Source organism: Rhinopithecus roxellana, chromosome 17, assembly GCF_007565055.1.
Source record: "Rhinopithecus roxellana isolate Shanxi Qingling chromosome 17, ASM756505v1, whole genome shotgun sequence".
NCBI classification, from domain to species: domain Eukaryota; kingdom Metazoa; phylum Chordata; class Mammalia; order Primates; family Cercopithecidae; genus Rhinopithecus; species Rhinopithecus roxellana.
Window position 1 is genome coordinate 4,477,609 of NC_044565.1, and position 27,128 is coordinate 4,504,736.

General features: G+C 38.6%; 1 protein-coding gene across 3 annotated transcripts in view; it reads right to left on the reverse strand.

The window, feature by feature from the left end:
• TMEM87B (transmembrane protein 87B) overlaps positions 1-27,128 on the reverse strand; it is a 62,692-nt gene continuing 35,564 nt past the window's right edge. The window contains exons 11-19 of one of the 3 annotated variants that reach the window (XM_030921238.1): positions 22,248-22,319; positions 20,392-20,500; positions 20,251-20,309; positions 18,836-18,939; positions 16,875-16,948; positions 11,426-11,499; positions 9,107-9,159; positions 4,577-4,607; positions 1-3,208 (exon numbers count right to left, since the gene is read on the reverse strand). In XM_030921238.1, coding sequence (XP_030777098.1) covers positions 3,149-3,208; positions 4,577-4,607; positions 9,107-9,159; positions 11,426-11,499; positions 16,875-16,948; positions 18,836-18,939; positions 20,251-20,309; positions 20,392-20,500; positions 22,248-22,319 — 636 coding nt within the window. In that variant the 3' untranslated portion in view covers positions 1-3,148. Of the gene's footprint in view, positions 3,209-4,576; positions 4,608-9,106; positions 9,160-11,425; positions 11,500-16,874; positions 16,949-18,835; positions 18,940-20,250; positions 20,310-20,391; positions 20,501-22,247; positions 22,320-26,330; positions 26,403-27,128 lie in introns of all 3 variants that reach the window. The other 2 variants (XM_010386344.2, XM_010386348.2) reach the window with 2 other exon arrangements.

A 27,128-nucleotide genomic window follows, 5' to 3' on the forward strand; every position in this document is an offset into this window, starting at 1 on the left:
TCAAAATTTCAGAGCATTTTTATTAAAAGAACAAAATATTAAGGCACAAAATACATCAATTTTTCAAATGAAAACCCTTCAAATAGTTATGTCCTACATTCAACGAAACTTCTTCCAAATTAGAGAATAATTTAACTTTTTAAAATAGAAAAATACAACTTCTTAAACTCCTAAAATTTCTCCCCAAATAAATGAATGTTTCCTAGTTTTAAAGAAGTTTCTTCACGCAGTACTGAGCTCCAATATTATAATGTATGGTTCCTTAAAAATCCAGTTTTGCCACTTACATACATTCAATATGCTTAACCAGTATGTTAACCTTCTTCTAAGGCTTGGTATTTTGTATTGCTTATTACATGCTTTAATCATACAAAGACACAAGTACCAGAACTAATGATTATAAATCTAGCATCGCATCTGTCAACTTTAGTCATGTACAGCCTAGTGCAACAAACTCAAATTTTTTTTAAGAAAAGGATATATAAATCAAAATGTATATGTACATTTTTTATACTTTCAGCTTGACAGTATAGTAGTGTAAACATTGTACTGTAATACAAGGGGAAAAGGTGGTATTTTCTACAGAATGTGTAAGTTAAAATACTATTTTCTTTACAAGAAAAATACGGGAATATTCTATCATCTCTCAAGCTTAAAAAATTCACATATTCACGTTTTTCCTTATTTTTGCAATAAAATTAATTGCTGTCTAAAGCAGATATTTAAATACTAATCTAAATCAAATCATGAAAATTCCCTTTTAAGCAAATCTCACACATCATATGAATCTAATATGAACAGCATAACCAGAACACTTAAGCATTTTGCCTAGAAAAACATCAAACGAGACCCGTATCCTCAGATTTCCTCACTAACAGGGAGACCCATCCTGATGGGGGCATGCTAAAAGTAAACTGATTTGAGTGCCTCAGAGGACCTGATGGCCAGTTTCAGGAAACTCTGAGCAGAAGCAGGGATGATGAGCTGCTCAGTACCCCTAGGTATAACTTCTCCTGATGTTCGTCCTGTGAACTATGGCACTAGAGCACCCCTCTTGCATATGTGAGGGGCCTAAGAAGGCCCTTCATAGAAATACTCGATCCAGGTCATCAGCCATCAAGAGATGGAACAAATATTACTGAAGGTGACAGATAGCACATGTCCTTCTAGAAACAGTATTTGTGATGAGGCTACTAGGAGGGAATTCTGCTTTCTCTGGATGGAAGAAAAGTTTGCACCGCAGCCTGTAGCTGAGCTACAGAGGTAGCATCATTTATCCTACCAGCTGTAGAAAGACATGTTTTGGTAAACATTACTGAGGTTCTGTCAGAGGCAGTTTCCCTTATTATCATACTCAACATTAACTCCTCACTCCCACTCTACCAGATTTGCAGCTCCTACTGTCTGCAAGCCCAGTATTCCACGTCTTAAAATTCAACTAGAGCCACATAATGAATAGGGGGTCAATCTGTCTCAAAACTTGGGGAGTGGGGTATTAGATAAAAATGTTACTGGACTAAGGGGAGAATACAACAGAATATAAATGCTGGGAACTGTAGTGGGTGGGAACCCTTTACTGCAGCAGAAACTGAAATAAGAAACGGAATTCACAATTGTTAAATTAGACTTTTTTTCTCCCTAGGAAAGATATCCCAAAGCAAGGGCATCTTGAAAAGCATGATTTTCTCAGTAATGTTTGCCAACACTGTTCACTTTCCACATGGTCACGACTGAAAACACATTTGCCAATATCTTTCAAGAGATATGACTACCAGAAATAGATCTTCTTTCCTACCCTCTCTGAAATGAGTAAACAAGAGATAAATTCAGAAGGTAGGCTTTTGAAAAAAAAAGAAAAAAATTTGCTTGCGGCTTCACAGTGAAAAAAATTGGAGTGTTTGTGCCAGTTAAGATTTTAATATTTTCTTAATCAAAATTCTCTGAAGTCATTCTCAATTTACAAGGTTAGAACTCCTTCAAAGACAAGACATACAAGATTCTAGATTTAATTACTATTCTATATGTCCACTAGCCCTGTATCTTTGGTCATGAAAGCAGCAAAACATTCACATTTTCATCATACTACATTCAATTGCCTTTCAAGTTTAGAACATTCTACATTTTAAAAAAAGATATTAAAGTAAAAGATTTCATATTACACATTACAAATATACGATGTAATGAAATAAGGTACAAAACATGGTTGAAGGTTAAGAAACTATAAAATCAACAGTGATGTGGCATGCAAATAAATATATGTTTTTATTATGAAATGTAATATGCCAAGATTATGTAAAAGATACAGTTCTAATTTCCACAAAGTTCACCAGTAATGGGTCTCCCAGCTTGCCAGGTAGGAAGTGCTTTGGGGGAGCCATGTGGCCACCACCCACCCCAGCAGACTCAGCAGCATCACACGTACACATGGCCTGAGTGAGGGACAATGAGGGTGATTCTTTGGTAGTGACCCTCAAGACATCTCTCTGTGCACTTGTGTTCCCCTGAGCTCAGAGAAGATCTAACTCCATGATTTGATGTGCATGATGAGACTCAAACAAGGGCTTTGTACAGATTTTTATAAAGCGGGGGGGTGGGGGGGTGGGGGGGACCTATAAATACACCTATATTCAAACATTAACTGTTTTACTTAATATCAAATCACTTCAGTACAAATGTCAAAGAAAAGTACTATTGCATCTGGTAAACCCAAGGCATAGAGACACGGATATACTATACTCCAGAAAATCACAATATCTACCTCAAAGGTGACTAGAAAAAAGACCAAGGGTATTCATTAAAAAACATTTTTCTTTAATCTGGAATTGTCATATGTTCCAGAGAGAAGAGGGAGAACCCAAACCCACAGGCCTGCCACCTGTAAGCTAAGAGGCATCTGTGCAGATCTTTCTCATAATACTTCCCTCAGGTTGTTCCAAATCCAATTTAATGGATATTCAACTGACACTCAAGAGTCAGCTTTAAAAGGACTGCAGAACCCTCCTACCACCTGAATTCTTCATTTTGATACACAGACTTCCCAGATAACACAATAGAAATTTGTTATGCAATATCAAAACAAAGCTCGCTTTCAGTCTTGATGAAGGATAGTCCTTCAGACTTAACTACATTTCACTTATATGGGTTCCAATCACATTATCTTTTCTGAAGAGAACATTTTTTCAGCCATTTCAGATCTGGTCATGATTTCCTAAAGAAAAAAAAAGAAGGTATGTATCAACATGTTGATGCTACTTCCAGAATCCTAACAAAAAATTTTGAATCTTTCAACAGCCACATTTAGGGGAAGTAAATATATTCCATAATATACATGGAAATATCAGAAACAGAAAATAAAAGGCCAAGTACAGTGACTCATGCCTGTAATCTCAGCACTTTGGGAGGGCGAGGCGGGAAGACTGCTTGATGCTAGGAGTTTGGGACCGGCCTGGGCAACACGGTGAGACCTCATCCTTACAAAAAATTTAAAAATTAAAAAATAACCACATAATCCATACTCTCCAATAATGTATAGTCAGTTATCTGCTGAGAAGTTCAGAAAACTTCAACTTCTTGCTATCTAGAAAACATGTCAAGTTCAGAATCTCCAGTGAGAGGCAGGAATGGAGCTAAAATGGATTTCTTAGGCCTAGCTCATCTAGAGATTGGCCTCACTTTACCAAATTAATGTATTATTGAAATTACAGATGAATTACTTACTAATACTTTAAATACTCTACAGAAAGATGCAGCATAAAATTACTTCTAAAGGGGCATTTAAATTACTTTTAATCTACATTCTACATCTTTCTGTAGAGTTATGGATCTTTCTGTAATGCTACATCTTTCTGTAGAGTTATAAATCTTGAAGTTTAACTGTTTTACAGTAAGGCCTTCTCAAACCTTCCTGTCCCAGTACAGTCAGATAACAGACCGATGCCAAAATCATTTCCCTGCTCTTTCAACGACTACAGCTCTGGCTCCTCTTATGTGCTACAGCCTCCATACAAGTTACTACTTAGCTACCACTGACTTCCCTGCACTCCTCCTTTTTGAAAGTTAATGTTCCATGCATCCAGCCTTTAATTCTTACATTTCAGATTTCTTCCTGCCTTGTGCCACAACTCAATGTCCATGTGATCCACAGCTAATTTTTTTCCCAAAACCTTTCCTAAATCCACATCCTCTATCCAAATTTCCTGCTTAGTAAATGAAAATGAGATAGAAACTTTAATATCTCAGCAAAAGGTCTACAAGTATCAGAGATTAACTTAGACGAACTGCCATCGTAAAATCTTTTAAACTCCTATCTATATACAAGATTTCAGAAAACCATAGAATCAAGATGTCATAAAATAATCCTTCATTTCTTTCATACCAATAAGTATTATCTTGTTCTTGTTTGAAATGGGGACTTTATCCATAAATCTTTCCAACTTTACCCACAAATCAATTCATAGCATCTTTCTGTCTGCTCAATTTATAATCTTAAAAAGTAGTTTTCAGAACTTCTTTCTGAAATACTTCTCTACTTTGTGAAAATATCAGCTCCAAGGAAATATGCAAAAATATATTTTACCTCATCTGAATCCACTAACACTGGAAGAGCTCTGAAATAAAAGGGGAAAAAAGGTAATAATGTTAACAGTAAGGCCAGTGTATCCACAAAAGCCGAATACAGGCTTTTAAAATGTCCCATGACTTATAAAATTTTTTGTTCCATTTCCACAGACGTATAAGGGGAAGGCTTTTCTCTGTGTTTGAAGTCTAAATACTAAACTTGCTATGTACATTGTACATTAATTTTGGATAGCACTGGGCTACATTTCTTGGGTTAAAGTTTTCGTAAGTGAAGAAGCAAAGGTTCCCAAGAACCTAAAATTTTGGAAATCATCTTAGATTATACAGCTCTACTCATTTCACATAAATGGTTCATGAAGACATCAAATACAACAGTTTAATCTTCTATATTTCAAAGGATTTTTCATAACCAAGAAGATATTTCTACCTACAGAAAAAAAATAGTAGCAAATGGTGACTTTCTCACATGCAAAGAGAACTACCTAGGAGCCTTATTGGTTTCCAGCAAGAAGTGATGGCACAGTAAGAGGTAAGCCTGCTTACATAATTTCCTTCTAAAATGCTTAGTCGTGAGTTTCCAAATCTGGAAAATAGTGGTGGCCACCTAATTTGAATCTCTCCATATAGTCTTTTTCAAAAAACCATAAAATTACTAAGGATCGTAAACAAAACCACAAAAGACACATACCTTCAGCATTACCAGAAAAACACCACAAACTTGAAATTATATGTAAATAGAGAAATAAATGTCAAATCCCAAAAGATACCCTGCTGTGACTGCAAGCTCATGGGTACAGACAGTAGGGGAAAGAGAGGGTTGAGAGACTTTGGGAAAAACAGTAGAGGGGTGGGAGGACTCAGACAACCACAGACAAAAATCAGCTCCTCCAAAAAAGCCCAACACTTAGTACCAACAGACTGAATAAAACCAGCGACTTGGAAGAAGTTCACAGCCCCTGCCACACGGAAGGGGCTCAAATCGAGCGGGACAAAAAGTAGCAGCCTTGAACGATCATTGTTTTCAGGAAAGGATCATACATAAAGAAGAGGAATATTCCTTGGAGATGTGATAGTGTAGTAAAAAAAAAAGAAGACAGTAAAAAGTGGGGGGGGCGGGGGGGTGGAAAGGTCTGCAGAAATAAAAGAAAAATAAAACAACACCAATCTCTCCTACTCCATACCATCAATGTCATCCATAAAAGAAACCACAATTCACGTGTACTGATGGAAAAAGGCACTCAAACCAGGAACCTTCATCATAAAATCTCTCAGAATGGGAAAACCAAAATCAATTCCATATAATAGTGCAGGAAAGAAAAAAGAAGGAAAATGAAAATCACAACATTTTACAGTAGAAGAAAACTATAGTTATAACACACAATACTCCAAATTAAACACAGTAACTTAAAAAGAACATTTGGCAACATTAAAAACATTCTACTGTTGGGAGCAAGTCCCCCAAAATCTGGCCATAAACTGGCCCCAAGACTGGCCATAAACTAAACCTCTGCAGCACTGTGATATGTTCATAATGGCCCTAACATCCAAGCTGGAAGGTTGTGGGTTTACAAGAATGAGGGCAAGAAACACCTGGCCCGCCCAGCGGGGAAAACCGCTTAAAGGCGTTCTTAAGCCACAAACAAAAGCATGAGTGATCTGTGTCTTTAAGGGCGTGTTCCTGCTGCAGTGAACTAGCCTAACCTTTTCATTTAATTCGGCCCATCCTGTCGTTTCCCATAAGGGATACTTTTAGTTAATTTAATATCTATAGAAACAATGCTAATGACTGGTTTGCTGTTAATAAATATGTGGGTCACTCTCTGTTCGGGGTTCTCAGCTCTAAAGGCTGTGAGACCCCTGATTTCCCACTTCACACCTCTGTATTTCTGTGTGTGTCTTTAATTCCTCTAGCGCCGCTGGGTTAGGGTCTCCCTGACTGAGCTGGTCTCGGCATTCTACAGTAAGAAATCTAAAAACCAAGAGCAGAAGTAGATAAAAACAAAGCAGGAATAAATTCAAAGAATCAATCATAATCAGAAAAAAAGTTAAAGAAAAAGGCAAAAATGATTCCAGTGATGGAGAAAATTACAAGGCACCCAAGGGAGAATAAATTCAACAGAAATCTTAATGTGTGGTAGGAAAACAACAAAGAAAATGAAACAAAGAAAGAAGGAGAAAAGGGTCACAGAGAAAGTGACTGCAATACAAGAGAGCAAGTAAAGGTGGACAGAAAAGGTCAGATGATTCCTTCCACAAAAACACTGACAAAACCTGGTCAAAAATAAGTAGCTGGCCGGGTGCAGGGGCTCATGCCTGCAATCCTAGCACTCTGGAAGGCCGAGGCAGATAGATCACCTGAGGTCAGGAGTTCAAGGCCAGCCTGGCCAACATGGTGAAACCTCGTCTCTACTAAAAATACAAAATTAGCTGGGTGTGGTGGTGCCTGCCTGTAATCCCAGTTACCCAGGAGGCTGAGGCAGGAGAATTGCTGGAACCCAGGAGGCAGAGGCTGCAGTGAGCTGAGATTGCGCCACTGCACTGCACTCTAGCCTGGGTGACAGAGCAAGACTCTGTTTCAAAAAAAGAAAAAAAAAAAGTAGCTGAAGGCACTGGAAAATGACCAAGGGACATGGATCTGAGAAGCTCACAAATCGCAAGGAGAATAGACAAAAAAAAAAAAAGACCATACCTAGGCATATCACACTGCAGAAAGTCAAATGTAAAGGAAAAATCAGAAAAACAGCAAAAGACAAATGTCACATCACACACATCAGAACAATATAATTAATGACTACTTTCTCCTCAAAAACAACAAAAGCCAGAAGATATTGGAAAGACATGTTGGAAGTGCTCAAACAAAAGTCAATCAACATTTCTACATCCAGCAAAACTATCCTTTAAAAGGGAAGGCAAAGTAAATACATTTTCACATAAATAAAATTGAGAGAATTTGTTGTCAGCAGACCTATCCTATAAGAAATACTAAAGAAAGACGTATAGGAGGAAGGTCTTAGCTCATATATAGAGGAAAGAAAGAAAAAATAGTAAACACATGGGTAAATATAAAAGAATATATACACCCATATTTTCCTTTTCTGACTGCTAAAATAAAGTATAACAGTGTATTGTTAGTTTCATAATGAATAGGCAGTTCTTACTTTGCAGAGACTATTTATACATTAATTTCAGTTACCACAGTTTAAATAACACTAGTCCCCAACAAGGCAGTTTGAATTCCATAGTTAAATAACACTAGTCCCCAACAAGGCAGGTTGAATTCCATAGTTAAATAACACTAGTTCCCCAACAAGACAGTTTGAATTCCAGTAACTCATAAGTGCAATGACATATCACTTCATAGTCACTAAGAGCTAAAATCAAAAAGGTGGACAATAATAAGTGTTAACAAAAAATGTGGAGAAGTTGGGACTCTCATATATTGCTGATAGGATTGTAAAATAATGCAGCTGCTTTGAAAAACAGCTTGGCACTTCCTCAAAATGTTAAACATAGAGTTACCATATGATCTAGCAATTCCACTTTAGGTATACAGCCAAGAGAAAGGAAAATATATGCCCATGCATACCTCGAATCATCATATTCATAATGATGAAAACTAAAGATAAAGAGAAAATCCTGAAGACAGCCAATTTCCCTGCCCTTGTCACCCAAAAAAAACCTCAACCCACACAAATAAAATCCATATAACATGTGGTGGAACAAAGAACTGAAGCAGACATCTTTCTGAAACTATGAAAGCCAGAAGACATTCAAGTGACCAATCTTTTAAGTGTTAAAAGAAAAAAAAGGTCAACAAAGCATTATATTCCCACAAAAATATCTTCAATAAAGGTGAAACAAAGACTTTTTCAGACAAACAAAAATCTGACAGATTCACTACCAGTATACCTGCACTACAAGAAAGAAACGTTAACGGCAATTCTTCAGGCAAAAGGAATATCATACTACACAGAAACTATCTAAACAGAAACCAGATGGGGGCTAGGAAGGGAAAGATCAATATGTAAAAAAATGTTATCATACTTGGCTATTCTATTAATTACTATGGAAACAGCTATCTGGAATTCTTGTGTCAAACGGGACATAGATAAAAAGGATCCTGAAGAGCTCAAAGTTTCCAGAGGGGATTCCTATACTCATGTTTTTCCTCCAAAAGCTTCCTCACAATACATGGTACTGTGGTTACCTTAAAAAAAAAAAAAAGTTTACATACGTTTGACATTTTCCATAACAGATAAAAAATGAAATGATCCTGGTAACGGCACATCAGAAAAAGCTAGAGCTGGTTAGAGGCCACTACTTTTAAAATGGTTGCTGTACAGTGAAAAACGAAACAAGCCAGGGTTTTGTTTTCTTTGCAGTTCTGTAAGGGCCATGGACTGGTGGTAGGGGCTTACCTAAGTATATGGAAGTATGAGGTTCGAAAAGCACATCACAAAGGATGAGAACGATCCCTTTTAAACTATAGTGTAAAATTTAGAATCAAACTGTAAGAGAAGATACTTACATATCTGTGAATGAGGAGGGAATATTTTCTTCTACCCATTTCAAATCTTCATCCTGTAGAAATATTTATACTTAGCATTTGCTTAATATCACCTGACAGCAGAATTTTTAAAACAGAATATATGTAAAACTTAAGTGTTTAAATGTAGATATCTGATATTCTTTTAGTTTCTACATATGTCTTAAGTTGGCACTCATGCCATACAGAAATTATGCCACTGTTTTCTTACACACGCAAAAATTGGATTTCAGATTTTTATACTTCTTGGTTTTAGTTGGATGTATGAAGTATTATTTTTTTTGTCCTGAGAAATCACAGTAAAAACACAAAGTTCATTTGTAAGATAGAAAATACCAAGGATAATGAATTTTTGCTTTGCCACACTCATTATGCCTCCTAATTTGTTCAAGTTCTTATATAATGAGTTTATAAAAGAAAAAAAATGATAATACAAATATTCTCTCTTTTTTTTTGAGACAGAGTCTGACTCCGTTGCCCAGGCTGGAGTGCAGTGGTGCGATCTCGGCTCACTGCAACCTCCGCCTCCCGGGTTCAAGCAATTCTCCTGCCTCAGCCTCCTGAGTAGCTGGGACTACAGGCACACGCCACCACACCCGGCTAATTTTTGTATTTTTAGTAGAGATGGGGTTTCACCATGTTGCCCAGGCTGGTCTCGAACTCCTGAGCTCAAGCAACCTGCCTGCCTCAGCCTCCCAAAGTGCTGCGATCACAGGCATTAGCCACTGTGCCTGACCTCAAATATTCTAACTTTAGAAAAGCCTATTTATTTGTATCACTCGTATTTATGCTCATCTCCCTACAGGAGGCAAGAAAAGGAAAGCAGGTCGGCTGAGGTAGCTATCTGTCTATCTTTATCTATCTATCTATCTATCTATCTATCTATCTATCTATCTATCTATCTATCCATCCATCCATCCATCTATCCATCCATCCTTTCTATCCATCCCTCCAATCTATTTTATCTATCTAATCTATCCTGTTTAGCTATCCATCTGTCTAATCTGTTAGCGAATTTGCCAAATCTAACAGATAAAAAAGTCTTCACATATTATCTATCCTGTCAGAACTTATATATGCATACATAAATTTTTACATAGTATTAACCACTGCACATATAGCTGTAAGAAACGTATAAAACTATATGATAGACATTTCCATCTTACATTGCTGTCTTCAAAAACATTCTTATGCATAAATAACACGCAGAAAATATTTTTTAGCTCATCTCTGCCCAATGTTTTACAATTTTATTCAAGCTTCCCACTTCAAATAAAAATCTGTTAATTTTGGTAACCATGTAGGTAACACATAAAGTTCTTTACCAACAAATAACAAATGTTATTTAAAATGGCTTCAAAAATCATTTTCATATGCTGAAAAGTTAACACAAGCTTTTATTGGAACAAAGCTTTCCCATCTCAAAAGTGCAGATGAACAGCCTATGGAATCTTTTTGAAAAGCAGATTCCAATTCAGGAGCGTCTGGGGTAGGCCTGAGACTCTGCATCCCTAACAAGTTCCCAGATGGGCCGGGCACAGTGGCTCACGCCTGTAATCCCCGCACTTTGTGGGGGCTGAAGCGGGCGGATCACAAGTTAGGAGATGTAGACCATCCTGGCTAACATGGCGAAACTCCGTCTCTACTAAAAATACACAAAGAGCCGGGCGTGGTGGAGGGTGCCTGTAGTCCCAGCTACTCGGGACGCTGAGGCAGGAGAATGGTGTGAACCCGGGAGCTTGCAGTGAGCCGATATTGCACCACTGCACTCCAGCCTGGGCGACAGAGCGAGACTCCATCTCAAACAAACAAACAAACAATTCCCAGATGATGCTCATGCTGCTGGCCTAGGAACAGCAGGTAAGAAATGAGATCTATCCTGGGTAACACGGTGAAACCCCGTCTCTACTAAAAATACAAAAAATTAGCCGGGCGAGGTGGTGGGCACCTGTAGTCCCAGCTACTCGGGAGGCTGAGGCAGGAGAATGGTGTGAGCCCGGGAGGCGGAGCTTGCAGTGAGCTGAGATCTGGCCACTGCACTCCAGCCTGGGTGACAGAGCAAGACTCCGTCTCAAAAAAAAAAAAAAAAAAAAAAAAAAAAAAGAAATGAGATCTACAACGAAGGTATTTCAGTGATAGACAACCAGGATTGCTACCTGGCAACGCTAATTTTTGTAACAACAAAAAAACCTTAGTAAAAACTGTTCTTCTGAGAGTCGATGACTATGACACTCGTATAGCTCTCTACAGTAGTGAAGACTAAGGAAGACTAAGATTGTACTAAATATATACCATACTCACAAAGTTCTCAGAAGTGGCAGGCTTAGCTGTTCCATTGGAAACTGATTTTGAGGCTCTTAATTTTATTCCTTCGGCTACGAGAGACATTATAAACATATATATAAAACCACAAAATATTTTCCTTTAGAAATTTAATAACCTAATAAAAAAATTACATCTTTTTAGAAATGGAGGGTTAATAATGGAAACTTTAGGCAGAATGCTGGATTTACCATTTGGGAATGTAGGAAAGATATATGAAAAAAGTTCACAGATTTTTGAAAATTATTTGTCAGAACCACCAGGTTCTCAAGTTTCTTGTTTGAATCCTAGTTTTAGAGGAGTTTAAACAAACAAGTATACATGCATACATATTTCCTTAATTGCAATTATTTTAAAGTTTATGGATTTAAAAATCTTCAGGATTCATGGTATATTCAAGAACAAAACACATCTTTGGGTATGCTTTACATCCCTGATGTACAAATTTTGAAATGCGTGTATGGCATAAAGAAGATCGGAAAGAACAAGATTTCTGCTGGGCGCAGTGGCTCAAGCCTGTAATCCCAGCACTTTGGGAGGCCGAGACGGGAGGATCACGAGGTCAGGAGATCGAGACCATCCTGGCTAACACGGTGAAACCCCGTCTCTACTAAAAAATACAAAAACAGAAACTAGCTGGGCATGGTGTCGGGCGCCTGTAGTCCCAGCTACTCAGGAGGCTGAAGCAGGAGAATGGCCTAAACCCGGGAGGCGGAGCTTGCAGTGAGCTGAGATCAAGCCACTGCACTCCAGCCCTGGGCGACAGAGCGAGACTCCGTCTAAAAAAAAAAAAAAAGGCCGGGCGCGGTGGCTCAAGCCTGTAATCCCAGCACTTTGGGGGGCCGAGACGGGCGGATCACGAGGTCAGGAGATCGAGACCATCCTGGCTAACATGGTGAAACCCCGTTTCTACTAAAAAATACAAAAACTAGCCGGGCGAGGTGGCGGGCGCATGTAGTCCCAGCTACTCGGGAGGCTGAGGCAGGAGAATGGCGTAAACCCGGGAGGCAGAGCTTGCAGTGAGCTGAGATCCGGCCACTGCACTCCAGCCTGGGCGACAGAGCAAGACTTCATCTCAAAAAAAAAAAAAAAAAAGAATAAAGCTGCTGTAAACATTATTGTGTTTCTGTAGACATCTGCTTCATTTTTCTGGCTAAAAACCTTAAGAGTGGAACAGCTGGACTGTATGGTAGATATATACTTAACTTTGTAAGAAGCTGTCACATTGCTTTCTAAAGAGGTCGTGCTATTTTACATTCCTTCAAGTACTGTATGAGAGAGCCAGCTGTTCCACATCCTCTCCAATAGTTCATGCTATCAGACTTTTTTTTATCTTTTTTTTTTTTGGACAGACAGTCTCATTCTATCACCTAGGCTGGAGTACAATGGTGTACTCACTATCTCCCGGGTTCAAGCGATTCTCCTGCCTCAGCCTCCCAAGTAGCTGGGATTACAGGTGTGCACCACCACACCCAGCTAATTTTTGTATTTTCAGTAGAGGCGGGGTTTCGTCATGTTGGCCAGGTTGGTCTCGAACTCCTGACCTCAGGTGACCCACCCGCCTCGGCCTCCCAAAGTGCTGGGATTGCAGGTAGGAGCCACCATGCCCGGCACTATTAGACTTTTGAATTGTAACCATGCTAGCAGATGTGTGGTAGCAGCTCATTATGGTCTTGATTTGCATTTCCCTGATGACTGATTATATTGAGCACCTTTTAACGGGTTTATTGGCCATTCCTGTGTCTTCTTTGAAGTGTCTACACAAGTCTTCTGCTCATTTTTTGCAACATAGGTTATCCTTTATTGATTTACAGGGATTCCACTTATATTCTGGATGTAGGCCCTTTGTCAGATATATATGTATTGAGAATATTTTATCTCCCACTGTAGCTAGCCTTCTTATTTTCTTAAATTCTTCCTGATGAGCATAGATTTTTAATATTTATAAAGTCTCATTTTTTAAGTTAATGGTTACTGTTTTTTGTGTCCTAAGAAATTAGCCCATCCAGCGTCATTAAAATATTTTCCCGTTTTCTTCTAGAAGAGTAACAGTTGAAGCTTTTCCATTAGGTACCTGTAATCCATCTTGAATTAATGATTGTGAGATGTGCAGCAAAAGTCTAGATGATTTTTTTTCTACACATTTATCCAGTTGTTCCAGTACTATTTATTAAAAAGACTATCCTTTCTTCATGTAAGCCTTGGTGCCTTTGTCAAAAATCAACTGACCACATGTGCAAGGCTTTATTCCTGGACTCTATTTTACTACCTTGATGGATTTCTCTATCCTTATGCCAATACCACACTGTCTGGATTGCTGTAATCTGAAATAATTATGTCTTGAAATCAGTATAAATCAACTAATTTTATTTTATTGAGAGATAATTCACATACCATATTGAAGTACAGTTAGATTTTGAGATATTCACAGAGATTTGAGATATTTACCACCATCCAATTTAGGGAAATTTTCATCACCACACAAAGAAACCCCAAACCCATTAGCAGTCAGTCCCTACTTTCCCCCTCCTCTAACCTCTGACAAACACTGATCTACTTTCCGCCTCTATGGACTTGTCTATTCTGGACCTTTCATATAAACAAAATTATACAGTATGTGGTCTTTTGTGATTGGCTTCTTTCACTTAACGTAGTGTTTTCAAGGTTCATCCATGTTGTAACTACAAGAATGTTAAGGATCTTCTAGGTCTTTAGCTTTTCCATGTACATTTTAGAAGCAACTTTTAGTATTTTTTTAAAGTCAACCAGAATTATAATTGGAATTGCACTGAATCTATTTATCAGACTGGGAAACTGACAGCTTAATACTGAGAGTTCCAATTCAGACACATGTTCTATCTCTACATTTACTTATTCTAAAAATTATCTCTGCATTGTTTTATAGTCTTCATTGCAGAGGTTTTACACATTTTTGATTAAACTTATTCTAAGTATTTTATTTTTGAAGGTATGGTAAATAACATTTTAAACTTCACCTTCAATTGTTCTCAGTTAATATGCAGAAAAACAATGGATTTCTGTACACTGGACCATACCCTATGACTGTCACAGTCACTTATTAGTTCTACTGTACTTTTTCTTTTCTGTAGACTCCTTGGGATTTTCCATACACAAGCTTTTGCCTGCGAATAAACAGTTTTACTTCCTCCTTTCCACATGTTCTTTTACATTCTTTGGAGTTCTGTTTTGCCTCTCTGCACTGGGTAGGACCTCCCAAACAATGCAGAATCAAAGTGGTATGTACATACCCTCATACTTTATCCCTAATCTTGAGAAGAAAGTGTTCACTATTTCACCATTAAATAGAATTTAACTGTGCAGTGTTTTCATACCATTTTAGAATTGGTTTGCTGAGGCTTTTGTTATTTGTACCCACTTGAGATACTTAAGTCATTTTTTTCTTCTTTCTTCTTTTATTTGCACTATTTTATTTATTTATTTATTTAGAGACAGAGTCTTGTTCTGTCGTCCAGGCTGGAGTGCAGTGGCTTGGCTCACTGCAAACTCTGCCTCCTGGGTTCATGTGATTCTCCTGTTTCCACCTCCTGAGTAGCTGGGATTATAGGCACACACCACCACGCCCGGATAATTTTTGTATTTTTAGTCAAGAGGGGGTTTTGCCATGTTGGCCAGGCTGGTCTCAAACTCCTGACCTCAGGTGATCTGCCTGCCTTGGTCTCCCAAAGTGCTGGGATTACAGGCGTGAGCCACAGCACCCAGTCTTATTTGTACTATTTTAATATGATGAATTACACTGACTGATTTTCGGAATGTTAAAACAGCCTCGCAACCCTGGGATAAAGTCCACTGGATTATGATTGTCTTTCTGTTTTGCTAGATTTTATTTGCTAATATTTTTAAAGAATTTTTGTATGCCCAATCATTAATGATATATTGGTCTATAATTTTTAGTCTATAATTTTTTCTTGTAATGTCTGTTAGACTTTGACACTTCAGTTCTATTGGCCTTTTAAGTACTCCCACCTCCTTCACATTCTAAAGATTTCGTGTAAAATTAGAATATTTCTTCCTTAAGTATTTGAAAGAACTCACTAGTGAATCCATTTGGGCCTGGTACTTTACAGGAAGATTTTAAAATAAAATAAAATAAAATAAATTATAATAGATCAGAGCTATTCAGACTTAGTGGCACAGGGTTAGAAGTAAGATTGGGTTGTTATATGTATTTTTCAATGAACTTGTCTGCGTCATCCAGATTGCCCAATTTATTACTATAAAGTTGTTCATAATATTCCCTTATTTACCTTTTTTACCATAGTAATGTCCTCTCTATCATTTCCAACATTAGAAGTTTGTCTTACTGTACTACAGTTGACCCTTGAATAATATGGGTTTGAACTGCTCAGGTCCACCTACATGCAAGTTTTTTTCAATAAAAGTTACACCATATATGTCTGCCTTTCCTGCCTCCCCTTTCCTTCTACCTAGTAACATTTACTTTGCTCTACCTACTTTATTGTAAGAATACAGTATAAAATACATATAACATACAAAATATGTGATAACTATGTTAACGGTAAGGCTTCTGGTCGACAGTTGGCTATCAGTAGTGAAGTTTGGGAGAGTCAGAAGTTATAAGCAGATGTGGAACTGCTCAGGAGGTTGGCGTCCCTAACCCTACATTGTTCAAGGGTCCACTGTAGTTTCTCTTTATTTCTGGTTTAGTGTAGCTAGAGGTTGAGCCACTCTTCGCTAATCTTTTCAAAGTAATTACTTTCAGATTTGATGATTTTTTTCTATTTATTTTCCTGCTTTCTATTTCATTGATGTATTAGAGAACCAAAACAAAAAGTGAAAAAGAATGCTACTAAGAGAAGCAAAAGTAAGAGGACAAAAAATGAAACAAAGATAAAATTACCCTCAACATCTGAGTTACTTATTGATGTTGCCTTAACAGACGCTTAATTAGATTATAATAAAATTAATAAAATGATAAAATGCTATGTAGAACAGAAAGAATGAAAATACCATTAAAACTAAGTAGAAATGCTTTGAGTATGACCAGAAATTACAGGTGTGCATACTTTAAAAAGATCAAAAAGATACAGCTCAAAGAAACTTAGCAATCAAGATGAACATTATTTAGCAGCTAAGCACAATATACATCAAACCATTCTTATGAAAAACAATGTAACCATTTCAACATTTTACGAAATGAGTAACAAGCTCAACCGAGTAACAAAAGCTCAAACTACAAGTCTTGAAAATTTCATCACTGACCTTTCTTTTTGTTACTGTCTACCAAAATAAGGTTTCTGAAGATAAAAGTTTTGAAAATATTTTACAGGAAGAAAACAATGTAGGTGACCATGCATCATGGGTAAAGGTACAATATTTCTGTTACAATATGTACAATGGTCATTTAAAAAGAAAACATATTACTCACTTAAATTTTCAGCAGTTACCATGAATTCCTCAATTTCATCATCAGAATCATCTATTAAGGGCATGAAGGCATATCTATAGCAAAAACAAGGAGTAGTTTTACTAGTATGTTTAAACTTGTTCAATTTTCAGTTTATATCTAAATCCCATTGTATAAAAAATCTACATTTAAAAATTTTCTTATACTTTAAAATAATGAAAACGTAATTATTTTACTTTCAAATTAGCTAAAATCATTATGAAGAAATTGTGAAACCGGAGCTCTCAAACCCTGTTTGTAAAAGCCTAAGTGGGTAAAATCTTTCTGCAAAGCAACTTTGCAATATTTAATGTTGAGGGAAGGGACTTTCTGCTGTTTCTCTCTCCGTGTCAGGCTAACCTCTCTGCCCACCTCTTGTCAGTTTATTCCCTAAAAAAAGAAGAGTTGCCAATCTGATTGGTGAACATAAAGCCCACTGAATGGGCCACATTTCCTATGTGATAAGATCAAAATACTGCTGATAAAGCATGAATCAAGACAACCTCTCTGGAGGGTCATTTGGCAATAGCCATTAAAGTAAAAATTCATTTACCTTACATGACACTAACAAAAGTTTGCCAAGATGATGTCCAACAGCATTCTGAAAACATTATTAATAGCAAAAATCTATTTTTTAAACACAATGTCTAATAACCAGGGACTGCTTATACAAATTACATTACATTCATGTTATGAAATGCCATTAAGCCTTTAAAAGTAACGTGGTAGATCTATATATGCTGATATGGAAAGACAGATTTTTTTTCTTTTTTGAGACAGTGTCTGGCTCTGTTGCCCAAAATGGAGTGCAGTAGCAGTGGCATGATCTCAGTTCACTGCAACCTCTACCTCCTGGGCTCAGGCCATCCTCCCACCTCAGCCTCCCAAGTAGGTGGGAGTACAGGCACATACCACCACACCCAGATAATTTTTGTGTTGTTTTTGCAGAGACGGGGTTTCGCCTTGTTGCCCAGGCTGGTCTTGAATTCCTGGGCTCAAGTGATACACCCACCTTGGTCTCCCAAAGTGCTGGGATGATAGGCGTGACCTTAAACAGGAAGGTACATAACAGTATGTATATGTATATGTATATGTGTGTGTGTGTGTATATATGTATTACTGTATAATTTTAAAAAGGACAGGAAAAACACACACTGATACAGGTTAAGTAGCCTTTATGCAAAATGCTTGAGACCAGAAGTGTTTTGAGTTTTGGATGTTTTAGATTTTGGAATATTTCCATTATCCTTACCAGTTGAGCATCCCAAATCTGAAAATCTGAAAATCTGAAATTCAAAATGTTCCAATGAGCACTTCCTTTGAGTATCCTGTTCGTACTCAAAAAGTTTTGGATTTTGGAGCATTCTGGATTTGGGATGTTGAATCTGTACATACTTTTCATTTTTTCCTAAAGGCTGGACAAGAACTTAAGTTCTTTCCTTCGGGCAAAGGGATAAAGCAAGGAAGCTGAGGCTTCCCATCACATGCAGTCTCAAGTACAACTTTCTGAACTTGACACTGAAGTCTTTTGTCATTTCGGTCATACTTCTCCCTTCCAGCTTGATCTCCCTCCAATAGGAGTATGCGGTATTAACCAAACTGCCTGTCTCACTGGCCTCCAAAGGATCTCATGTCTTTCCCACCACCCCCAGAAAATGGACATACTTTCCCAGTTCAGTCATTCACTATCCTATTCCTTTCCTCAAGGTGTAATATAAGCACTGTCTTTTCAGGAAGTCTTCCTCAACCCTCTTCCATCTTCCCCTGGACTAGTCTATACGTCTCTTTGTTCACTGTCTTGCATTTGTTTTGCTTATCTCCCTACTTGACTGTATACTCCTTAAAAGCAAGGACTACTCCCCCAGTTTCTATAAACATGTTCTTGACACTACAGAAAGTGATCAACAAATCCTTGCCGACCTGAAATGTCCTATGTTAGGTACCTCTGATTGTTTGCTGATGGTCTCCACAAAAACATGATTACAATAAGGATAAGAGAAAAAAGGAAGCTCCAAAACGCATCGTCAACCCAGCGTTCCATCCAATCCTAAAATAAGGACAATTAAAGCATGAAAAGTTAATTTTCTGATAAGTATATAGGTTTCCCATTCAAATCGTGTGCAATGACAAGTACTAATGAAATCTCTCCAACCAGTAAGTCTTCCAAACAAACAAGAATATATTTTTTCAATAAACCTATATTGTTCAAAATGTTTCTAAAGGGCTTTTTAATGTTACAAATATTCCCTGCCATAAAATTTTGGGGTTAACAGAAAGATTTCAAAATCAAAAAATGCAAAACATATACTTAGGATTTCAAGTGGCAAATACTAAGGTCAGAAGGCCCAGCCTCTTCTTTTATCATATTGTCTCTAAGGCAGCAAAAGCTCTGGATTATCAGAGGGCTTTTTGTGATTATTTATGTAGCACTAGAGACTAGCTCCAAATCTCAAGAAATCCCCAAAAGAGGATCTTTCATATTCTAAGTCTAAGAAATATATCTTCTTTCAACATGAAAACCCATAGAAAACATGGCTTGACTCGGGCGGCTGAGGCAGAGAACTGCTTGAACTCGAGAGTCGGAGGTTGCAGTGAGCTGAGATCGCGTCACTGCACTCCAGACTGGGTGACAGAGCCAGACTCGTCTCAAAAAAAAAAGAAAGCATCGCTCGAATGCCCATACTGAATACACGATCCTAGAAACATGACAGTCTTAAGATGCCCAGTCCTATCTAGATACAAACCACTCAATTTCATGGTGTGCAGGAAGAAAAGGATTCCTCTTAGGGTATATAGGGAAAGAATTTATTTTCAAAATATATTTTTAAAAACTTGAGAAAAAGGCATAATGGGAAAAGGAGATTTAGGAGGAACTTTTTCAGACTCACTTGGAGAGTTAAAAGTGGGTTTTTTTTTTTTTTTGAGACGGAGTCTCCCTGTGTCGCTCAGGCTGGAGTGCAGTGGCGCAATCTCGGCTCACTGCAAGCTCCGCCTCCCGGGTTCAAGTGATTCTCCTCCTCAGCCTCCCAAAGTAGCTGGGATTACAGGCACCGCCACCACGCCCGGCTAATTTTTTGTATTTTTAGTAGAGAGGGGGTTTCACTGTGTTAGCCAGGATGGTCTCGATCTCCTGACCTAGTGATCCGCCCACCTCGGCCTCTCAAAGTGCTGAGATTACAGGCGTGAGCCACCGCGCCTGGCCAAAAGTTTTTATAACTCTGTAAAAAAATAGTTCAAAGTAAAAAGAAAATCTCCATTAAAATCACCTCTATTTGCAAGCATAAACTAAATTCTTCAAAATTCTACAAAATAGTATAAATAAAAATAACAACTGTTTAAATAGGAAGGTTATACTTACTGACTGGCATTTTGCAATTCGAAATGTCTTAGTTGTCCACCCCATAAACACTACAGAAGCTGAAACACACACACAAAGTCACCTCTGAAGGAATATAACTATACTATGATAATTTACTATAAGAAAAATTAAATAGCTTACCCAGCACAGCAAAGATCAGAGTATTTTTAAAGTGTCTATATAATGAAAATTTCACAGTGTTCTTTCTTAGCCTTAGAGTCTTCATAGTTTGTGCCAAACTAATAAAAATGTGAAAAGGTTAAGGAAAAACATTCCAAGTAATAATAAACGGCTTAAAAAAAACAAAAACAAAAAGAATCTTCTACTATGTTTCCAAAGTCAGTACTGCTAAATACAGTTCCTAAAATTTGAAGGTAATGAAAACACAGAAAACGTTATCTTGGCCAATATTGTACAATCATTATACTTTATCACAACTTTTCTTTTACAATTTACCATTGTCTGAACTAAGAAAACAAACTCCAAGGAAAAAGCACGGAAGACCCATGATGTATTCCACCAATGCCACGCACCCGCAACACCGGATAGAGCAGTGCCCGTGCTAAAACCCCTCCCAGTGAGATACTCTTTACAGATCACATTGTGACAGGCCATTTGGCTTGTGCTTTTCTGGCTCTATTTCTTTCTTATTTTGTTCTTTCTAGTCTATTCTCATTTTATTCTTTGAATAACCATAATTAAGAAGTTAGGTCATCTACCAATTCCATTTTATAAATTTTAAAACTGAAAAACATCAGATAAAACAAATCCGGACTTAGCTAAGGGCTTTATTTGAAAGACCACTGCAATAGGGGAGGATTATTGCAACAGGAAGAATAGTACGACTGTAAGATCTACAAGAGTCTCAGAGGTCGGGCAGAAAAGGGTTTTTCTTTTATAGAGCACAGCAAACAAGGCTAGAAAGCAGTAGGTGTGGGGAGTGAGTGGTGGGACTAGACACATTGATCAGGGAATGTCTTTTCTTGATGCCTGCAGATTCTCAGGAGGGCTGTGTGTTGGCTCAGGCTGACAGTACGTCAACGTTTATGGCCTGGAGGAAGAATACTTACAGTTTGGTTCAGTCACTGTTTTGTTCACATGGATCAATGGATATAAAGAGTTCATCTAATCATTCATATGCAAGGAATGGGAAATCGGAGGGTCTGTGCCCGCCCTTGTCACAGGTAGACAAGGGGGCCTCCAGGAGTCTTATCTAAGTCCAGTGGGGAAGGGGGTTCTCTGCGGTAAGTCTTTTCTCGGAACACAAATAGGGAAGGGAGTTTGGAGGGGGGTGTCTTAATCTTGGCTATTTTCCAGGAGCACAGGGCTCAGGTAAAGTTCAACATTGCCAAGGACGAAGAAGCAAAGAGACTTTTCCACTGACTCCTCAGCAGTGAAACAGAATTCAAGTCAGCTCTCTCTGCTCTTAAATGAGAATTCCTTCCTCTGGAGCAGACCAACAAGCTCATTTATGAACCAAACACTAAAAATAACAGCGCTGAGCAACAGAATGGATGTGGCAAGTTTTAAAAATTATAAATGTCATTAATCAAAAACTTCATTTTAGTACTGAAGCTACTTTAGTACTTTAGTACAAAACTGCTTTTTAATCTTCTAAATGACCAACAAATGACAAAAGAGGATCAATTTCTAAAGTAATACAATACAATCAATTCAGGTTACTACGAGAACTTTAAAAATGCAAATATACTTTATTCCTTAAATACATCAAAACATATACTTTTAAAAATTCTTGACTAAAACCAAATTTCTAGGATTAAAAAAAAATCTGGTCTGGTTTAATAATTTAAAAAAGAATGTTTCTAAGCTAAGGAATAAAAAGCAAATTTGAAATTGCCTAAGCCTCCACTTACCAAGACACTGTTGAATTTAGGTAAAGTGTAAATATTCCTGCCATGGAAGGAAAGTAGTCATGAAAGCAAATAGCCCTTCTGATCCTGAAGTGAGAGCGCGCTGCTGTGGTAGGAAAAGGATATCCACCAGCACAAGCCAGAGTCAAGAAGAGAGAGGGGCAGGCTGGCCAGAAGAACAAGATCAGAATCACGCGCCTGCAGGAAAACAGCAAAAAAAAAAAAAAAAAAAAAAAGAAAAGAAAAGAAAAGAGAAACAAGAAGAAAAAAAGGGGGAGGAAGGGCCACAGGAGAAAGGCTAAGGCTATGGCTTTTGAATTTTTCAACCTATTTTTTTTCCTATGACTTCAGAATTAGATTCTTATAGGATTGGTTATATTAAGTTCATCAAAATCAAAGGAAGCAGGGTCATTTTCCAAAGCACTCAATTGTATATGTATTTAGTTCTGCTTTTTTTCCTTGTCATTTATATCATTTAGGAAATCTGCTATCTTTCTGTATAGAGAAAGCAGACGTTTCATTTTAGTGATAAAAATTACCAAACAGCAATCTGAAAGCAAACTTCACAAATTCAGGCTCATGCAGAAATAGATACTAGACTTCCCTTGTCTCACCATGAAACACTAAACAAGATCTTTTACATTCTAGATTTGACTATTTCTTGAAACATTTTCATTACAAATATTCATAATTAAGCAAACTAAGTCTTTCACCTGTTTTCCTTATTTTCCTACCCCAATCTGGCTAATCAGATACTGGAATATGTGAAAGTCAATGGTGTCTATAAAGGTAATAAATTACCCCCATTCAAATCCAGATGGATTAGAACCGTTAGAGCTGCTTTTCTTTGGAATTTTCTGCCAAGTTGCATTACTGAGTGTTTTTCCCAATGAACTACCTTGTGGACAGTTAAGAACAAGAAATTGGCAGGGCACGGTGGCTCATGCCTGTAATCCCAGCACTTTGGGAGGCTGAGGCAGGCGGATCATGAGATCAAGAGATCAAGACTGTCCTGGCCAACATGGTGAAATCCCATCTCTACTAAAAATACAAAAAATTAGCTGGGCGTGGTGGCACGCGCCTGTAGTCCCAGCTACTCTGGAGGCTGAGGCAGGAGAATTGCTTGAACCTGGGAGGTGGAGGTTGCAGTGAGTTGAGATCGCGCCACTGCACTCCAGGCTGGCGACAGAGCGAGACTGTCCAAAAAAAAAAAAAAAGAACAAGAAATCTTTGAAATAAATATCTATAAATTGCCAGAAAAGATAGTTATTTTTTAGAAAAACACAGTCTGCAGCTTAATTAATTGAATGAAGGACGATACTCCCTAACTTGTTAACGTTCCAAGCATACACAGCTTTTAGAAAAAAGACAATTCTAGGCCGGGCGCGGTGGCTCAAGCCTGTAATCCCAGCACTTTGGGAGGCCAAGACGGGCGGATCACAAGGTCAGGAGATCGAGACCATCCTGGCTAACATGGTGAAACCCCGTCTCTACTAAAAATACAAAAAACTAGCCAGGCGAGGTGGCAGGCTCCTGTAGTCCCAGCTACTCGGGAGGCTGAGGCAGGAGAATGGCATAAACCCGGGAGGCAGAGCTCGCAGTGAGCTGAGATCCGGCCACTGCGCTCCAGACTGGGCGACAGAGCGAGACTCCGTCTCAAAAAAAAAAAAAAAAAAAAAGAAGCAAGACAATTCTAAATTGAATAGATATCATCAGCTTATTTTCTAAACACACAATGCCAGAAAGACACTAAGGTCTAAAGATAATCTGAGGTCAACAGGCAGGTTCATCTCCACTATAATTCTGCCTATCCCAATGCAAGGCATGTTTATACCTCCTGCCCATTCTCAAGGCAGGAGGGCTCCCCTAACAAGCAGTCCTGGAGGACCTACAGCCTTTGTGGTGATTATTCTTACCACCGGAACACTGCTCACATGTAGAACTGAGGAACAGACATCACATTTTCAGCAAATGAATGTCTTTAATTTTTGTAATATAGAAAACATGAAAATGACACCAGAGGAAGATATTTTTATCACTCTCTAAGAAAATCAGATTTATTTAACTATAATTTTATTCAACAAAGTTGGATTCTAAACTAGTAGCTCTGAACAAAGTAGAATATGCTTTTTTAAACAAGTTCAGTCGGAAACAACTCTTTAAATCAGTTATTATTCCCTAAGTCAGCTCCTCAGACTCCTAAGATGTCCACAGATATAATTTGGGGGTCTTTAACTGCCCTGTCATATGCAAAGCTCCTTGTGTGTGTCTGTGTTCTGTGGAGAGAGGCTCCACAGCTGTTAGCAGATTTTCCAAGGCATGTCTGATCCCAGTACCCAAACAAGGTTAAGAATCACTGCTTTGACGAGTAAGGATAATGAATTAGAAATTTTTGGTTTGTAGCACTCTTCATAGGCTTTTTAAGTTGGAAGCGTATTGAGAATTCACAAACAGGGAATTTAAAGAATAGGTAGACCTGGCTTAGAAAACAACCCACGAGGCCGGGCGCGGTGGCTCAAGCCTGTAATCCCAGCACTTTGGGAGGCCGAGATGGGCGGATCATGAGGTCAGGAGATTGAGACCATCCTGGCTAATACGGTGAAACCCTGTCTCTACTTAAAAATACAAAAAACTAGCCGGGCGACGAGGCGGGCGCCTGTAGTCCCAGCTACTCGGGAGGCTGAGGCAGGAGAATGGCGTAAACCCGGGAGGCGGAGCTTGCAGTGAGCTGAGATCCAGCCACTGCATTCCAGCCTGGGTGGCAGAGCAAGACTCCGTCTCAAAAAAAAAAAAAAAAGAAAAGAAAAAGAAAACAACCCACGAGGGGCTCAGAAAAGCCTATGAGGAGTGCTACATTTGCTAGCACACCTAAAAAATGGGAGACCTTCCTTCTAGGGTATAGTGATGAGAGCCAACACATAGATGAGAAAATGGAAAAAGATACAAGAAAAACAATTTTTTAAAAAAACTGATGTCAAAAAGCTAAAAGACATAAGTATCAAAAACAGTGGAAACAAAGAACTTGGCAAAAAATGAAACCTATCTAACAGGAAAGCATTTCCAAGAGGACATAAATATAATAGAAACAGGTCCAAAGAATGTTCTGGGATATGCATAACCCTGCATTCCACTCTGGTCAGTCACATTTCCTCTTGAATTCCTCCCATTTCCACAAGTGCCCCCAAGGAAAAAAAAACAATGGGGATTCCCCAGACTCAACTTGAGTCATCGAATCAGAGAAGACCCTCGAGGATCCAGTCCCTACTGCCTCTAAAACTTCTCCTGCAATATGGCTGCAGCCCCTAAACCTTCTCTGAACCTGCTTCTTCCACCCATTTCCAGCAAGTCTATCGTGTGGGCTCTTCTTCCCATATCCCCTACCCTACTTCTGACCCTCATCATCTCTTCTTTGGACCACTGCAAAGGCAAAGAATACTGACTCACCTTCCTGCCTCTAGACTCTCCTTTCCCACGTCATCTTCTTCTGTCACCAGAGTTCTCACTGACACAGGTTTCATCACATTACTCACCTGTGCAGCTTCAATTCCTCTCCAGCCCCTGCCTCGGGAAGGCACTCAGCTCTTGAGCGTGCCCTGCCACCCTTCCCTGAACCACCTGCCAAGGCTCTCCCACGCACGTCCACCCAGAGGCAGGCTTCCCTGGACATTCTGCCACTGTCCCCCGTTTCCCTGCTTCAACTATTTGCTCCCCTCCATTCTTCCTAGAATACCTCTTCCCTAATTACCTTCTTATTAATTGTAAACCCCTACTTGTCTTCCCAGTCTCAATTTAAATGCTGCCATCTCTTTTAAGTCTTTCCTGATTTTTATGCCAGCATTAACTTCTCTCTTCCCCTGTTGGCATAGCACCTCTCTAAGATGGCAACTACTACTGCTATATTGATGCTAGTTACGTATCTGTCTCCCCTACAAGACTGTGAATTCCTTAAATTTGGGGACATCTTTTTCACCTATGCCTCGTCAGTATGGGGCATGTACTGAGAATAAGCACTAACTGTATGCTAAACTGTATGGAAAAAATAAAGATATTCCTTGTTTGGGGAGTTGCTACTTTTTTGCCTTCAAGTGAACCCTCGTATTAAGGTAACAAAAATGCATAACTGTATTTCTTTCTATCGTTATTACAAATTACATGTAATCTGATTTTAATGATACAACAAACTATTTTGAAGGACACAGTAAAGGATATGAACCACACAAAAATGGAGTCAATAACTGCTAAAATAATGTCATCAAGAACAACAGCTAAATGGTTAGAACCCTGAAAGATAAAAATAGGGGAAGAAACCTGAATGTAACAGTTTCATTGCACTATAGCAATTATCATTTGATGAAGAAAAATAATTTAGCTTATCTCATCGATTTACAAAGCCACATAAAAGATTTAATGTCCTAAGAGGATTGTGTTTAAGCACATGGAAATGACCTGTTTTTTGACAGCAACAATTGCTAATTTATGTGATGATAGCAACATAAAACAGTATTACGTAATGGCAAATAAAAAGCATCATGTCCCCAACCTCACTAACACCAGCCATTTCAATCTCTCTCCTCCATACCAAACCGACAGCCAGGGTTATTAATGAAATGAACTCCTGATCTTTTCTGACCGTGTTGTGAAGGGACACAAAAAACGTGAGGGGTCCATGTTAGACATTTACTCTGACTAGTCATATTTAAAAGTCACTATCCCGGCCGGGCGCGGTGGCTCAAGCCTGTAATCCCAGCACTTTGGGAGGCCGAGACGGGCGGATCACGAGGTCGGGAGATCGAGACCATCCTGGCTAACACGGTGAAACCCCGTCTCTACTAAAGAATACAAAAAACTAGCCGGGCGACGAGGCGGGCGCCTGTAGTCCCAGCTACTTGGGAGGCGGAGGCAGGAGAATGGCCTGAACCTGGGAGGCGGAGCTTGCAGTGAGCTGAGATCCGGCCACCGCACTCCAGCCTGGGCGACAGAGCCAGACTCCGTCTCACAAAAAAAAAT